The 18,127-nt window shown below is 37.4% G+C and overlaps 1 protein-coding gene across 1 annotated transcript in view; it reads right to left on the bottom strand.

Annotated features, from left to right (window-relative positions):
* The window catches only part of LOC128652994 (stomatin-like), a 126,655-nt gene that overhangs the window by 26,937 nt on the left and 81,591 nt on the right, over positions 1–18,127 (bottom strand). Inside the window, exons 3-5 of the mRNA XM_053706020.1 lie at positions 16,906–16,975; positions 14,575–14,657; positions 927–1,130 (exon numbers count right to left, since the gene is read on the bottom strand). Of these exons, the coding sequence (XP_053561995.1) occupies positions 927–1,130; positions 14,575–14,657; positions 16,906–16,975 (357 nt within the window). The remainder of the gene's footprint in view (positions 1–926; positions 1,131–14,574; positions 14,658–16,905; positions 16,976–18,127) is intronic.

Here is an 18,127-nt window from a genome sequence, read left to right as displayed (position 1 = left end):
GTGTTTAGACTCGGTGTTCATGTTAGGGTGTTAGGTGCAGACTTAGAAAGTGTTTCCCCATAGGAAACAATGGGGCTGCATTAGGAGCTGAACGCTGCTTTTTTGCAGGTGTTAGGTTTTTTTTCAGCCCAAACTGCCCCATTGTTTCCTATGTGGATATCGTGCACGAGCATGTTTTAGCTGCTTACCGCTACCGTAAGCAACGCTGGTATTGAGGGTTGAAGTGGAGCTAAGTTAGGCTCAACGTACCCTTTTTTGAGCCTAACGCAGCCCCTCAGACAACTCTAAATACCAGCATTGTTGGAAGGATGCGTTGGCAAAAAAAGCAGCGTTAGCTACGCGGCTTTTTACCTACAAAACTCTAAATCTAGGCGATAGTGTGCTAAAGATATGTGCACACTAGGTTTACTGCTTGATAAAGGATACCAAGAGAATAACATTTGATTAGATTTTTTTTAAATATTATTCTCTGCCTAAACCATGAAAGTTTAATTTTGACCTTACTGTCTCTTTAAATATTTAAATAAAATTTCTATAAGAGGCAACATTTAATTTTTTATTTATTATTATTATTATTATTTAATAGTTTTTGTAACATTTGCGATACCTAAAATTGCTACATGTTTTGCAAACATCTGATGATTGTTCAGAATAAAGACAAGGCTAAAATTTGCTACAATTGACTTACAAATGTACTCAAGTTAAAGGGACATGAAACCCACATTTTTTTCTTTTGTGATTCAGATACAGCATATGACTTTAAACAATTTTCCAATTAACTTCATTTATCTAACTTGATTTTTTCCTTTGGTATCCTTTGTTGAAAAGTATACCTAGGTAGGTTCAGGAGCTGGAAGCTAGCTGTTGATTGCTGGTTGTACATAGATAACCATTTATACACATTGAATATAATGGAAGTTACTTACCCCCATTTGGTCAGCCATTTCTTCACGTTCTACTAGAATTTCTGTCAGGCTTTTGGTTCCCAGCATATTCCTAAGTGTAGTCTGAGCCAGCATGTGAGTCGCTAAATTGGCATTGTCTACTTTCACTATAGCAACAGTCGGATTAAAAACCCGGTAAAATACCACCGCATCCACCATTATTGTTACAGAGTCTTTTGTCAGAACCTGAAAATAGAGTAAACCATGTTTTGCATTATATAATCTTAAAGTTTCATCTGTTTAAATATTCTATAAACATTATTTGATGTTGCAACCATTCCACTGTTCTTAGTCATATAAACCAGTTTACTATATATTTATGATATTTTTCTCTCCTTTTTATACACTTCATTACTTGTTTGATTTTCTGGCTTATGGCTTAAATTTGGCTTTGCGGGGTTACATACACAGTAGTCTAGGGTCCATAGTCTTAAAATGACATTCTAATGGATTCAAGTATGTAATTTTTTGACTATAATGGCCCTTTAACCCTATTGGACGTAGGTAATACATCACAGGGTACTTTGCTCAGCACCTACGTCTATAAAGGGGTTAAACACACAGTAGAAATACCACTCAGGACTTGCAGAGCACTGCTGGTCCCAAGCAGAAAACACAGCTGAACTAGTCATCAGCGCTGGTCACACGACTCACATGCTGATTGGTTTGGTTCAGTAGTGTTTTTTTACTCTGGACCAGCAGTGCTCTGTGAGTTTTGAGCACTATTTCTAAAGTATGTTTAACCCCTTTGCCTATTGGACGTATTTAATACATCACAGGGTACTTTGTTCAGAGTACCCTGTTGATGTAGTACCTACGTACAACCTTCTGCCTCATGCTGAGGTCCTTGCTGTCAGCTTTGACAGCTTAGACTGCAGCCAGAGGCTAAAGGCATCTGCCTTTAAATAGTAAGAAAGAACTGATTAATCTTCCTTGACAATATGAAGGCAGATTGGCAAAGCAGATAGTGACACTCTGTGTCACTGTCTGCAATGGCTTGTGGTGATGCCATGGGTAGTGTGGGAGGAAAGGAGGGATGCAGGTGGCGCATCGCAGGAGAGAGGAGGATTTCCTATGCTACGGAAAAAAGATTTGGTGAGGGAGGAATGGGTTCATTACACTACAGAAACGGGTAAAGGAGGGGACTCTTTGAACAATCGGTTGGGGGTAGGGGAATCACTACACTACAGAATGTTTTTCTATATAAATAATAATAAAACAAATGTAAAACAAATCTATAAAGTTGGTACTGGCAGACAGTTGCCATTAAATAAGATGGCAGCACCTAGTTGGAGGGGGGAGGGTTAGAGAGCTGTATAGGGGGGGTAGAGAGGTGGGTGGCTGAAGAGGGTTCTCTACACTACAAAAATTAAAAAAATAAAACTATGCCTAGACTGTCTACCAGTACCTGAGATGGTGGTGACCAGTGGGGAGTGAGGGAGTTAAGAGAGCTGTTTGGAAGGTATAAGTAGCAGAGCAAGGCTGGATTGGCGTACCAGGACACCAGTTAATTTCCTGGTGGGCTAGCCAGCTACAATTTAAGAGGAGGGCTCTGCTAGTGATTCTAAGCAGCTGTATCACCTCCCTTCTCCTCTAAGCTATATGTGCCCTGTTTTTAAAATTTTTATTAAAAACAGGGGCACTTTAATTCATCAAAATTTACATTTCACTCCTGTTGTGAAAAAAAAATTACCTTTTAATCTTGACAGCAGCTCTAGCTCCCTCCACCCGTCGCAAAGCCTCTTCCTGGGTCTAAAATGAGGAATCAGGCTTCCTCCAATCACGGCTTTGAATCAGTCACTGATTCCCCCAGGGGGGAAGCCGTGATTGGAGGATGACCTATCCATCATTTCTGACATCAGAAATGTCCTGCGACGACCGGAGGAAGCTGGAGCTGCTGTCAAGTTTTTTACAACAGGAGTGAAATGTAAATTTTGATGAATTAAAGTGCCCCTGTTTTTAATCGAATTTCTAAAAACCGGCACTTTAGCATCAAAATCTACATTCACTTTAAGGTCACAAAGTATTTCCATGTACATTTTACTTCCTAGACCATGTACCACATCAGTAGCTCTCTAGTGAGAGAGTGACACACTGTTTTGAGAATCTTCTCCAGATCACACTGTGGATAACTATTTTCACACTGTGAAAGAGGGTCATGGATGAAATTGGGTTGTAGGGTGCCTATATAACAACAATCTGGCAAAAAAACTTTTTATTTCAAATCAATATAATTTCATTCTAAAAAAAAATTATTGGGGGAAGGAGTATCCCAATAATCTCCTTAAAGGGACATTATACACTAGATTTTTCTTTGCATAAATGTTTTGTAGATTATCCATTTATATAGCCTATACAGGTTGTTGTTTTTAAAAAGACTTGCAGTGGGTGTTCCAGCTACCTTTTTAACAAAGATAAACTGAGAGCTTCTAAGTAAGTTTTTAAAAGGTTTTATACTGGATTTTTAGATCAGTATCTGTGCATATTATTCTTTATAGTAGTGTCTATTACATGCAGTTATATGAAATTGGTGTATACTGTCTCTTTAAGAAAAATGGGACGTGTGCATTCTAAGGACTCAACGGAAAATAGGGCTGGTCTTCAATTTTTCCAGGGCTGTTTTAATTCCCAATCTAGCTCTGTAAAGGAGATTCATTTTTTTATTTCTAAAAGTAGCAGATACGGATAGAAAGGATTAATCCATTTTATGGACAATACCATATGTTTACTACTATGATTTTCTGTTATGTGATATAAAGGTCAAGAGTTTAAAGCTTTTTAGATATGTAACTAAATATAAATGATGTAGAGACTATAAACAAAGCACAAATACAGACCTGAATAGAGAAACAAACCTCCCAGAGTATATTTAGCCCTTACCATACGCTAGGCATCCCTTTAAAGGTACAGTAAACACCTTGAGATTGTTAAATAAAATGTTAGTTATGCATAAGGAAACAACTGTGCAATATATGTTCGTTATTTATTTTGCTCCCTTTTCATGTAATTTAGCAAAAAGCCCAGTTTGGCTCATTCAAATAAGGCAAATGGTAAGTGGAGTTTGGCTATTAAAATAAAAATAATATAATTTCAGTAAAAAGAATGTTAATTTGTTTTAAAAACCTTAAAACTTGGCTGCTATGTTATTCAAAACTGTGTTGTAATTACAAGGTGTTTACTGTCCCTTTTAGGCGGCACTAATGTTTTGTTTATTTTCAAACTGACCTTGTACAACATGTTTTTATTTGGTAAACAGAAATATTTTCTTGGGTAATTTGAATGGTAGCCAAGGGCTTATAGTATGTGTTTACTAAAGACTGATCCATAGATAAACATGGGATAGATGGTGTTTTCATTGGGGCGGGGGATGTGGATATTTAAAAAAATAAATGTGTGCTGTTTATTCAATAAATATAGTTAGGTGATGTTCTATTAGGGGACAAAAGCTGTTTTGGAATTTCTGTATGAAAACTGATGACAATGGTAGAGGTGGAGATATCTCTATTCTAGATCTCAGTTTGTACTATGGAGAGTATTGCTATTTGTCTATCAGTATTTGTCCATGTAAATCATGTGATTATCTGTGACAGCGGATACTGGGTATCAGGGAATTATAGGTGAGTGACAGTGTGTGTGTACATCTTCATGTCTTTGTGTTCATCTTCATGTAATCTTGTATAAATGTACTGTATATAGCATTGCATCTGAAAACAAACACAACTTCCAGAGTTCAAATATGAGAAAAGCAAGGAAAATAAATATTAAAACTAAATCATTATTTTTTTTTCTACTTTTGATTAAAGGGATATGAACCATACATTTTTGTGTGCATGATTCAGATAGAGCATTCAATTTTAAATAACGTTCTTATTTACTTCTATTAGCATTTTTTCTTCATTCTGTTGGTATCTTTTGTTGAAAAGAAGAGACATAGACTCAGGAGCGTGTCTGTTTCTGGAGCACTAGATGGCAGCAGTTTTACAAGAATGTTATCCTTTTGCAAGAGCACTAGATGGCAGCCCTATTTCCTGCCATGTAGTGAACATATACCCACCTAGTTATGTCTTTAACATAGCATATCATGGGAACAAAGCAAGTCTGATAATAGAAGAAAATTGGAAACTTTTTTAAAAATGGTATCTTCTGTCTGAATCGCTAAATAACATTTTGTGTTTCATATCCCTTTAAACTTCCATGGTTCATATAAAACATAAAATTAAAAAGGCCCAGGACATGAGAGGGACAGTCCCTGATCCGAAGCTCTGTACTGCTGTCCCTCTGAGACATTCATATGTTCCTATTTGCATAATTTCCCTAAGCCTCATCGCGGAACACCAAGACACGCCCATAAACTACACAGACACACCCACTGACCACTCACACACACCCACAATCCCACCCACTAATCACCCATGATCCCATCCCTCTTAACACATCTACACCCACAAAACAGTGATGGGCCCCCAACAACCTCCTGAATCCCTGATACCCAGTCACAAATGTTGGGAGGTATATTTTCCCTTTTTACTTCATGATCATGTTGACTACTTCTTGGTATTTTTTTATTTTTTTTTAAACTTAGCTACTTAAAATGAGAACAAAATGATATGTTGTGCACGTGGTTTATGCATCATATGGTAACTGTGTTTGTAACCATATTGGTAATATATAATGTTATGCATATAGTGCATAACCCATGAGCCTGCTTCAGTATGCTATGCTGTCGCAAGGAATACCAAGAAAAATATGTAAGTTTGATTACAGAAATAAATTAGATTTTTTTTTTAAATACTCCATGTACATTTGAACATGAGCAACATTTATTACAAACTTGACTGTCAAACACTCCCACTCAAATGCCTCTGTTGATCAGCATTGCACAATTGGGAGAAAGCTCTAAAATGGTAAAGATTTGTGAGATAATGGGGAATACTTTTTCAAAAAGCTATAGCTGTATATTCTACAGGACAAGTAATTAGATTCCTAGATAAATGAGTTACAAAGTCTATAACAAAAAAAGTGCTTTACCCCTGCAATTATTTAGGAAAAATTCTCCCTGAATAATACAGGAATGATTTTTAACCATTCATACTTTATCTTTATTGGTTTAACTATTCAATCATACACGTTTAAAAACACTTAAACTCTCTAGATATCAATATATAGCATAGGTGTGTGAATAATACCTCTGAGAATCATGTATCTATATGTGAAACATTATACCTAACAGGTGCTTGTTGATTACAAAAATATTTGGCACATATAGGTACTTACCATTAGTACTACTTTACCTATTATCTTGTTACTATAATTATCAGATTCCCTTTAATGTTATATCTTAAATTACATTGTCCTTAAAATAATATTATCTTGCTGTCAGGGTTTCACCCTGATTTCACTAGTTATTTGCAGCTTTTTATCTTGGCGGCCATTTTAAACCTACCTATATTTTCTCCATGCCTGTAGCAACAGAAATCTGAGGCATTTGAGTGGGAGTGTTTGACATACAAGTTTGTAGTGAATGTTGTTCTTGTTTAAAGGTACATAGAAGATTTAAAAAAAAAATATATAATGATTTCTGTCATCAAACTTACATATTTGTCTTGGTATTCCTCGCTACAGAATAGTATACTGTGTAACACTGCTCACTACTCCCAGACTCCCTCTTATGGCCAAACTGGAGAACATTATCAGAGAGATGCAGGTAGCAGTCCCAAAATGATGATGTCATCACTCCCTATTTATCTGCCTTAGTCTTGTTTGCTATTGCCCTTGCATTGTCTCTGATCGCTCTGTGTTCCTGACTCTGTGTATAACATGGCTTGTTTGACTTCCCTTCTGGTTCCTGATCCCTGGCTTGTTCCTGACTTTGCTGATCTTCATGTTCCTGACCCCGTCTTATCTGACTACTCGCTTTGGTTCCTGACCTGGCTCGTCTGATTATCTTCTATGGCTTTGACTCCTGGCTTGTCATTTGGCTTTTGGACTGGTTATAATTTTTTTTATTTTTTTAATAAAGGTTTGATTAATTTAGCATTTCATGTCTCTGTCTGGTTTCTGGTACCCTGACACTTGCTTATTATGTATTTGGCTGAAAAAAAGTGTAAGTAAAAGCTGTTTAAATTTAAAGTGAAGGTAAACTTTGATGAATAAAAGCCCGGTTTTTAAAAATACTATTAAAAACAGGGGCACTTTCATTCATCAAAGTTTAGAAAGCAGCCGTTTTGTTTAAAAACTTACCTGTCTTCTTTTCACAGCCGGAGCAGCTTCCCCCACGCGGAGATCCTCTCTTCACACTTCAGCAATGACTAATCCATCTTCCTCCAATCACGGCTTCCCCCCCAGGGGAGTCCTTGCCTGAGGCCATGCCATGATATGAGAAAGCCGGATTAGTCATTGCTGACGTGTGAAGAGAGGATCTCCGGGTGAGGGAAGCTGCTCCGGCTGTGAAAAGAAGAAAGGTACGTTTTTTAAACAAAACGGCTGCTTTCTAAACTTTGATGAATTAAAGTGTGCCTGTTTTTAATAGTATTTTTAAAAACCGGGCTTTCATTCATCAAAGTTTACCTTCACTTTAAATTCAAACTAATACCGCACTTTTCCTTTTTTAAATATATTTTTACATTTTCTACTTGAAGCAAAGCCAGCAAAGAAAACAAAAAAAATATATTTTCAATTTAACCTGTCATCCAACAACCTATCAATTGTGATATGTTAATAAATCTAATTCCTCCAGTGGCTGAAATGGTTAAAGGGATATAAAGCCCAGCATTGACTCTAGAAATAAAACCCTTTGAACCCTTTTGAAAAGGAATTGTTAGCTGTATACTCTGCTATTTTCAATAGCAAACTCCACATGATAATAAACAGGATATTTTCCTTTGTTAAAAAGACATGAAACTCAAAATTATTCTTGCATACTTCAGATAGATGCAAAACAGAAAGAGAAGCAATCTGCCAGGAACGAACAGCAGCTCAATAGCTTGTTCTATGTCCCAGTTGCACCTGAGAGTAGCTTCTTTCTGCCCAATTGAGCTTTTCACAGAGGAAATCTTTCCTGTATTATATTAGTCTGATCCCGCCGACATGGTCAGTCCAGCCCCAAAATACCAGGCAATTCTCCTCTAAACAAGGAAAACGGAAACCCCAGATGATCGTTTTGGCCTTCTCTGGGCCTCGTCAGTGAGGTGGAGCCATATCCCTCTAAGCACATTGGGCAAGGAGTCCACGTCTGGTTTCCCCCATCACCCTTAGGGAGACTATCCCCAGGGTCATATTACATATGCAAAACAGAAAGAGAAGCAGTCTGCCAGGAATGAACAGCAGCTCAATAGCTTGTTCTATGGCCCGGTTGCCACCTGAGAGTAGCTTCTTTCTGCCCAATTGTGCTTTTCACAGAGGAAAACTTTCCTGTAGTATATCAGTCTGATCTCGCCGACATGGTAAGTCTAGCCCCAAAATACCAGGCAATTCTCCTCTGAACAAGGAAAACGGCAACCCCAGACGATCGTTCCGGCCTTCTCTGGGCCTCGTCAGTGAGGTGCAGTCCACGTCTGGTTTCCCCCATGACCTTGTTTTGCATATGTTATATGACCCTGGGGATCGTCTCCCTAAGGGTGATGGGGAAAAGCAGATGTGGACTCCTTGGTCAATCCCATGGCAGTGGTGGTTCTTTGGGGGTGATATCCTACAGGACAGTTTTCCTCTGTGAAAAGCACAATAGGGCAGAAAGAAACTACTCCCAGGTGGCAACCGAGCCATAGAACAAACTATTGAGTTGCTGTTCGTACTGGCAGACTGCTTCTCTTTCTGTTTTGCATATATAATTCAAATAGAGCATAACATTTTAAACAACTTTATAGTTTACTTCTATTATCACATTTTCTTCATTCTCTTGATATCTTTTGTTAAAAGGCAGAGACATATACTCAGGAGCGTGCATGTGTCAGGAGCATGATATGGCAGCAGTTTTGCATGGATGTTATATATTTGCAACAGCACTATTTACTGTCATGTAGTGCTCCAGACACCTACCTAGGTATCTCTAGAATAAGAATATCATAGGACAGTGGCAGTTCTAGCATTTAATATTTGGGGGGCTAATTGGGAGCTAACAAAGGTGTAGAACATAAAATATAGAGCCTTTTGCATCTCAACAGTAGTGCTACACATGCATTTGGAGGTGCATAACACTCCTCAGCACCCCCAAAGAACCACCACTGCCATGGGAGCAAATTTGATAATAGAAGCAAACTGGAATTATATACAGAACAAGAATGTATTTGTTCTATTGCATTGCCTTACAAGACCAGTAGATGGCAGTCAGTGGTTAAAAATTATATAGTGACAATAAAAAGAATAATAATCAAAGAGTTTAATTCAAAACTAACTACTGTATTTGGTAATTTAATGATTGTATCTATGATTGCCTGTATAAAATCATGTCCTTATAAACCTTTTTCATCTATAGGAAATGGTAATGGTATTTTCAATAAAAGTGTTTCATCATTTTACTATGAAAAAGACACATTCATTTAAAACTGTAGATAGCATGCATTTTAATAAACCTTCTCAAAAATGTTCCTTGATATTATGAGACTGCTTATTTACTGTTTAAGTTGTTTGTAAAAAAAAAAATACAGTTTATTTATAAAATCACACTTTTTTAATGCATTGTTTAAAAGGAAAGAAATGTCAAAATTAGTAGTTGCATGGATGCTTTTATATTTTAAAGAGACAGTAAACTCAGAAAATATTAATCCAATTTATCAAATGCCCAATGTATTCATTATGAGTTTAATTAATCATTTTCACTAAATATATATTTTAAGTATTTAAAAACCTTTATTAATATTGCCTCTGTGTATTACTGCCTGTCTGCCCACAACCAGTATATATATTTTTTTCTCTCAAAGTTTTAACGATTATTCAATGGAAGATTTACCAGTTGCGCGGTTTTGTGCATGCGCGATTGTGTAAGTCTTCACACCTGGGTTTCCTGTGGTGTTTAATCTGCGCATGCGCAACTTTTCACATTCACAGCGAGATCTTGGTGACATCATGAAAGATGCAAATGCTTTGGTAGAAAGAAAAGGGTCATGAATGACAACAACAGTGTGCTGCACTAAGGAGCAATAACAACTCCCAAATAAGGATGCGGATTTGGGGGGAGGGAAAAGTACTGAATAGTAACGGTTGAATGTAAAAGAATATGTTTAATTTAAACCACTTAACGACCGTGATGTACCCTGTATGTCGCTGGTCGTCAAGGGATTGTCTGTCTGTAATAGTGCGGGTCTTGCCGCAAGCAGCAAGACTGCGCTATTACTACCTCCCTCCTGCTGGCTTCCTAAAATATTGCGATCTCGCCGCTATGAAAAAAGCAACCCCCATAGGTTGCATCTGTGAAGACTTAAAGAGCCAGTAAACACTATTGTGCAGTATTATGGGAACATTTAATAAGTTTCATTAAAGACCAGAGGTGTAACTAGAATTCACTAGGCCCCAGGGCAATGTCTGTGCCAAGTCCCCCTCATTTAAACAGCACCCCTTCCAAAGCATACCTAATGATTTATATATATATATATATATGTTTGTGTGTGTAATAATATATATATTAACTTCACAAATATAACAGCGCCAACTGAAAGGCTGGGTCCTACAATGAATACAGTATACTGAAGTATGATTTAAAAGGATATTGAGATTTTAATACAATAAAATATCTTATAAAACAAATTATGTTTGCATTCAAATTTCTTTAAATGACAATTGCTATTTTATAACACGGCTGTTATATCTTATATATCGTAAGGGTCCACACTTTTCAATGTTTGTTTAAGGTTTCCCTCATGGATCCATGTTAACAATCTTTAAGTATACAACACATTAAAAATATATAACACACTAAAATTATATAACACACTAAAATTTCTAAAAAATATATGAAACAATGTTAGCAGTGGTTTTTCTTCACAAATCTTTTCAGATTGGCAAATATCCTATTCACTAGGGTTATTGTATTTAAATCACCTATGGTTTGGGAGGTTTCCCTCTACTATAGATATGAAATATGTATGAACTCCTTTTCTGTTAATAGTTTTAGACAGATTTGTCTTTTCCAACTGGTTTAATATGTTATTACTTATATCACCATTTGGAATACTTTGCAGATGACTGCCGCTAAATATCAATTTAAAACAATGATTTACCACAAATGTGACTCAACGGGTTACCGCTAGTATGGGGTCCAAACGTGAATATTTTCTATTTGAATCTGAAAGTGCCGATTTATATTGCAATATACAATATTACACAGTTATCCACAGTTCTATTAATGAAGGACTGAAACTGTCCAACTTAGTGTTAACAAATGACTTATTCCTTATTTATCATATTAGTGCGAGTGCTCAGTGAAAAATCAACATTGTAACATAAAAAACAACATTTTGATACAAAAATCCAATAATCGAGTGTCAGGTGTCAATTGAAAATGTCTTTGCTGATTCAATAAAACAGAAATGCTCAAAAAAAATTGTGTTAATAGTGATCAAGAAAAATTTGGTAAAAAATTGTGTACAAAAATGAAAAAATGTGAAAAAAGTGTCCCCAACCGTTTGGGCTATTAGTTTATGTGGCTAAATCCCCCGATGAATCTCTGGTATGTGAGCCAGTGGAGCTGCTTAGATATCCTATGTGGTTTGTATTCCTATGCAGTTTGTTTTCTTGTGCCCGCACTTTTACACGGCACAGCTTCTCGAATTCTCGAGTGTGAGCAATGTGGTGCGGCTTGATCCCTTCTGCTAAAAAAGAAATAACAATAGTGTAGATTGCTAAAAAAATGTTTAAAATAAGAATTGCACTTACCAGCCAACGCGTTTCGGTCGTTAATCAACCTTTTTTTCAAGTCTTGAAAAAGGTCGATTAACGACCGAAACGCGTTGGCTGGTAAGTGCAATTCTTATTTTAAACATTTTTTTAGCAATCTACACTATTGTTATTTCTTTTTTAGCAGAAGGGATCAAGCCGCACCACATTGCTCACACTCGAGAATTCGAGAAGCTGTGCCGTGTAAAAGTGCGGGCACAAGAAAACAAACTGCATAGGAATACAAACCACATAGGATATCTAAGCAGCTCCACTGGCTCACATACCAGAGATTCATCGGGGGATTTAGCCACATAAACTAATAGCCCAAACGGTTGGGGACACTTTTTTCACATTTTTTCATTTTTGTACACAATTTTTTAACAAATTTTTCTTGATCACTATTAACACAAATTTTTTTGAGCATTTCTGTTTTATTGAATCAGCAAAGACATTTTCAATTGACACCTGACACTCGATTATTGGATTTTTGTATCAAAATGTTGTTTTTTATGTTACAATGTTGATTTTTCACTGAGCACTCGCACTAATATGATAATTAAGGAATAAGTCATTTGTTAACACTAAGTTGGACAGTTTCAGTCCTTCATTAATAGAACTGTGGATAACTGTGTAATATTGTATATTGCAATATAAATCGGCACTTTCAGATTCAAATAGAAAATATTCACGTTTGGACCCCATACTAGCGGTAACCCGTTGAGTCACATTTGTGGTAAATCATTGTTTTAAATTGATATTTAGCGGCAGTCATCTGCAAAGTATTCCAAATGGTGATATAAGTAATAACATATTAAACCAGTTGGAAAAGACAAATCTGTCTAAAACTATTAACAGAAAAGGAGTTCATATATATTTCATATCTATAGTAGAGGGAAACCTCCCAAACCATAGGTGATTTGAATACAATAACCCAAGTGAATAGGATATTTGCCAATCTGAAAAGATTTGTGAAGAAAAACCACTGCTAACATTGTTTCATATATTTTTTAGAAATTTTAGTGTGTTATATAATTTTAGTGTGTTATATATTTTTAATGTGTTGTATACTTAAAGATTGTTAACATGGATCCATGAGGGAAACCTTAAACAAACATTGAAAAGTGTGGACCCTTACGATATATAAGATATAACAGCCGTGTTATAAAATAGCAATTGTCATTTAAAGAAATTTGAATGTAAACATAATTTGTTTTATAAGATATTTTATTGTATTAAAATCTCAATATCCTTTTAAATCATACTTCAGTATACTGTATTCATTGTAGGACCCAGCCTTTCAGTTGGCGCTGTGATATTTGTGAAGTTAATATTTGTAATTTGAATTTGACCACTAGGGGTCATTTAATCACAGCCAAGGGTCACAAGCAAAAGGCGCTAGGTGATCTTCTGTTAATAATATATATATACAGTATGTATATATATATATATATATATATATATATATATATATGTTATTACACACACAAACATATATATACAGACACAAACACATATATACACACATACATACACATATACACATATACACATGTGAACACATACACACTCACAAACACATGCACACATACACATAATAGATGCACATACACATACATATATATATATATATATATATATATAGACATACAAACACATATACGTACACTCATATATACACAAACATACACACATATACACAAATATACATATACACACAAACAAATGCACACATGCAAACACATATATAGACATACAAACACATACACACACACACATACGTACACTCACATATACACAGACACACAAACATACATATATGCACACAAATAAATGCACACATACATAAACACATACACACAAAAAGATGCACATACACACAGATATACACACATATGCACACACACATATAGAAGAGTAAGTTAATACACAGCCTAGCAAACACCCCTAACAAGCACTAGAGCATTAAGAAAAACATTACCACAGCAAACTGCTTGCTTTCTGTGCAGAGCTTTCTTTTTTGCAGTTTAGCAACCTCTAGTGATGATTGGAAAAACTGTAGCCCTGTAAACAAGCTGCTCTGAAATCTGATCCTGCTTAAGGGCCCCTAAAAGAAGGGCCTAGCAGCAGTGGAGAGCACTGAAGTTATGCCCCTGTTAGAGACTCAACTTTCTAAACACACTACTTACCAATATTTTGTCCCCCAAAACCGCCTCTGCTTTATTCCTCATAGCCCGCCTGTCTTGCACATTATTGTTGTTTTGTTTTTTAAACCTGCCTTTATACAGTTGCTGTTTAAACACAACCTCCTAGATTGCACCATTTACCTTAATGTAGCACATTCCCATGCTGTACTAAATGTACAGACAGCAATCTCTATAAAAGGCACATCGGCACTTTATAAAATATTGTTATGACGACAGATTGCGAGACCGGAGAGACAAAAAAGATAATTTCTTATGGGTCTGCGACCCTTTTATCACGTGGCCCTTAGTGAGATTGTCTCAATTTGAGAGCTCTGTCTTGCTGTTGCGCCCACTGCTTTTTTACCCTGTATGTGCCCTGGTTTCATGCTAAGCCATAAGTACCTAGATATGCCTCTGCATTAGCCTACCATGCAAGCCATGGCCCTAGGGCGAAAAACATAAACATTGTGAGGTTAATACAGTGCACTCATCTGTGACTATATAAGCAACTGCCTTCATTGCATGTAGTATTCCTTTCCTGCTACTAAATAGTTTTATGTAATAAACAGTATACTCACCTCCTGAGGAGGAACAGCGAATGAGACAGTTCTCAAATCAATTCTGCAGAAATCATCAGTACAAGGCAAGACCCAGACAAGTCCTAGAAAACCATCTTATGTTAAATTATTGAAATATATTGTCAGATAATATTTATTTTATAAACTACAACACGCACATTTAATATATATCAAGAAATATTTTTATAGTATTCAAACACAATTGCATGGTAGATAAAATATTTTCAGTAGTTACATATCCCAGAAAATAGAAATGGTGTGTTTGTGCATGTATATGTGTATCTATCTATCTATCTATCTATATATGTGTGTGTGTGTGTCTGTGTGTGTGTGTGTGTGTGTCTGTGTGTGTGTGTGTGTTGTAAACAGCATATATCTCTAGAAATATATATAGAAACTGCAAACAAAAAAAGAAAATGTGTTCAAGCTATAGGATAAATGGATACTAGATGTTTGAAGACAATGCTCTTTTCAAAAAGTTTTTAAAAAGCAGAATATTGTTTCTAGTAGTATAATAACTTTAATCTTACATTTGTTGTCAAAGTTATTGAATTATAATTACATTACAATTTAAAACTTACAGATGTTTTGTCACTAGCCCTTGTACATAATTGCCTAGAGATCTACGTTTGCCAGGGGCATCTGCTCTGCCTAGGTTGTTTTCATCATTTTTACCATTATTTTTATTTCCAGATACGTAACTACCAAACATTGTACTGCTGGAAGTGGAAGCTATGATGTCAAGTCACCTGTATTTGACATAAAGTGGAGCAAAGGAAGAGTAAAATATATACAAGGAAGTGGACTATGACTTTAAAGGGTGTACTGTAAAATTGTTTTCCTCCTTGATGTGTTTCCGTTGACTTGTTATAATGTATACGTATTACCGCCTAGGCCGGTGCCAGATTTGTGGAGGGTACTTTTTGGCATTCTAAACTCTGTATCTTTCTCTCTTTCTCCTTCCTTCACTCTCTCCCCCTCCCTTCCTTCCCTCTCTTCTCTTCACCCTTTTCTTCCTTATATGTCTTCTTACTTATCTCCCTCCCTTTTCTCCCTCCCATTTCTCCCTCCCATCTCCCCCTCCTTCCTTTCTCTCTCCCCCTCCTTTCCCCCTTTCTTCTTTCTCTCCCTCCTTTCCCTCTCTCCTTCCCTTTCTTCCATCTCTCTTCTTCCCTGCCTTCCTTCATCCCTTCCCTCCGTTCCTTCCCTCCCTCCCTCCCTTCCCTTTTCTCTCTCTCTCCCTTCCTCCATCCCTTCCTTTTCTTACCTTCTCTCCTCTACTTTGGAAATGCCATGAAGAAAAAAAAAAAATAAATTTACACCCTGATAAAAAATAAAATTAAAATATTTTTATTTTATTTATTTTTATACTCTCAAAACAACTTGGAACTCATATTTGTTTCTCTGTTTGTCTTGTTTGTGGGACCTGCACAATTACAGGCTAAAGCAGAGGATATGATCTTCAGCTATAGGTGGACTGCACATCCTTGTGAAAAGTTATCATTATGTTTAGAGCTGTGGTTGCTAACATTTTTGAGGGTGTGTGTGCCCAGTTTGGCTAGAATATTTGTACATTTGCATCTGTAAAATGGGACAGTTTTGTGAGGGAATGGGACCAAGTGTAAACAACATCTTATGTCATTTACACAATAGTTAAACTTCATAATGTAAATCAGAAATGTAATAGTTGTTTTAAATAAATATAGACTAGCATTTGCACTTCACTGTAGAAAAGCATGTGTGATATATTACTTTTGGGGGTTTTAAGCATTGAAAATAAACAACTAGTAGCAGGCATTGTCAAGATTAATGTAATACTGTATTATAAATACCTTAATATATTATGCTTACTTTCCTTCTCCACCAATACGAAGACAGAATTTTTCAGCCAATAATAGTGACTCATACGCAGGCAGAGAAAACCAGTAATGTTTACTATTTTGTTTTTTTAAAACATAATGAGAAAGTCTGTATTCTGGGAATGGTACCTGTATATCAACAGTTGACGCTTAAATGGACATTGTACTCAAAAATGCCCTGTAACCCATATGAAAGTGTAGCATCTATACATGTTTTTCTTTCTTTTTCTTATTACTACTGCTCATTGGATGATTGGTACTTCCTGTTAATTCTTATTGGTTAATAGGTACTACCTGATAAATAATATTTTTTATTAAATATTGCAGCCAGTGAAACCAAGCACTAAGGTGACCACCTTGGATAACAGGTGTACCAAACTGGGGAGGAATATTCCTCCTTTTTTTAAGGAAAATAATGAGATCCATAATTTAAGCAGTCAGTCACTAATATGATTACAAAAAAAAATGCTACCTGGACCTTTTGCTCCATTTCTGACTCTACCCAGTCGGAAGACTACTGCTCTCTCGTATTCCTGAACAATCTAAAATATAATAAAAATAAAAAGTTATTACAACAGACAAGTAATATCCTATACTATAAAAGGCCAAGTGTGTTTGTCTGAAGCTGTCATGCGCAGTAGAGACAGCACAAGGACAAACACACCTGGCCTTGGATTCCCTACCTGATCTGCCGACTGCCGCGAGAAGAAGTGGGCGTGACGAGCGTGTGCGGGGCATGGCCGAGCATGAAGGGGCGTGGCCTAGCGTGAAGAACAAAACCAGTGAATGGGGCGGGGCCGGGGGCAGGGCCGTGAAAGGCCGTGGAGAGAGCGGGGAGATGGAGAGAGGGGAGAGAGAAAGAGGAGAGATGTGGAGAGAGAGATAGAGAGAGAGGGGAGAGAGAGGGGAGAGAGAAAGAGAGAAGGGAGGGAGATAGAGAGGGGAGAGAGAGGGGAGAGAGAGAGGGGGAGAGAGAGAGAGGGGGAGAGAGAGGGGGAGAGAGAGAGGGGAGAGAGAGACAGAGGGGGGAGATAGAGAGAGAGGAGAGTGAGAGAGGGGAGAGAGAGAGAGAGAGAGAGAGGGGACATGTGGGGAGAGAGAGAGAGAGGGGAGAGAGAGAGGGGGGAGAGAGAGAGGGGAGAGGGGGGAGAGAGAGGGGAGAGGGGGGAGAGAGGGGAGAGAGAGGGGAGAGAGAGAGACAGAGGGGGAGAGAGAGGAGAGAGAGAGAGGGGGAGAGAGAGGATAGAGAGAGAGGAGAGAGAGAGGGGGGAGAGAGAGGAGAGAGAGAGAGGGGAGAGAGAGGGGAGAGAGAGGAGAGAGGGAGAGGAGAGAGAGAGGGGAGAGAGAGAGAGAGAGAGAGAGAGAGAGAGAGAGAGAGAGAGAGAGAGAGAGAGAGAGAGAGAGAGAGAGAGAGAGAGAGAGAGAGAGAGAGAGAGAGAGAGAGAGAGAGAGAGAGAGAGAGAGGAGAGAGAGAGGGGAGAGAGAGACTGGAGAGAGAAAGAGGGGAGAGAGAGAGAGGGGGAGAGAGAGAGAGAGAGAAAAGGGGGAGAGAGAGAGAGAGGGGAGATAGAGAGAGGGGAGAGAGAGAGAGAGAGAGAGGAGAGAGAAAGAGAGGGGGAGAGAGAGAGAGGGGAGAGAGAAAGAGAGAAGGGAGGGAGATAGAGAGGGGAGAGAGAGAGAGAGAGAGGGGAGAG

Source organism: Bombina bombina, chromosome 3, assembly GCF_027579735.1.
Source record: "Bombina bombina isolate aBomBom1 chromosome 3, aBomBom1.pri, whole genome shotgun sequence".
NCBI lineage: Eukaryota > Metazoa > Chordata > Amphibia > Anura > Bombinatoridae > Bombina > Bombina bombina.
Note: the sequence above shows the minus strand (reverse complement) of the source record. Positions and strands in the feature narration are given on the sequence as shown.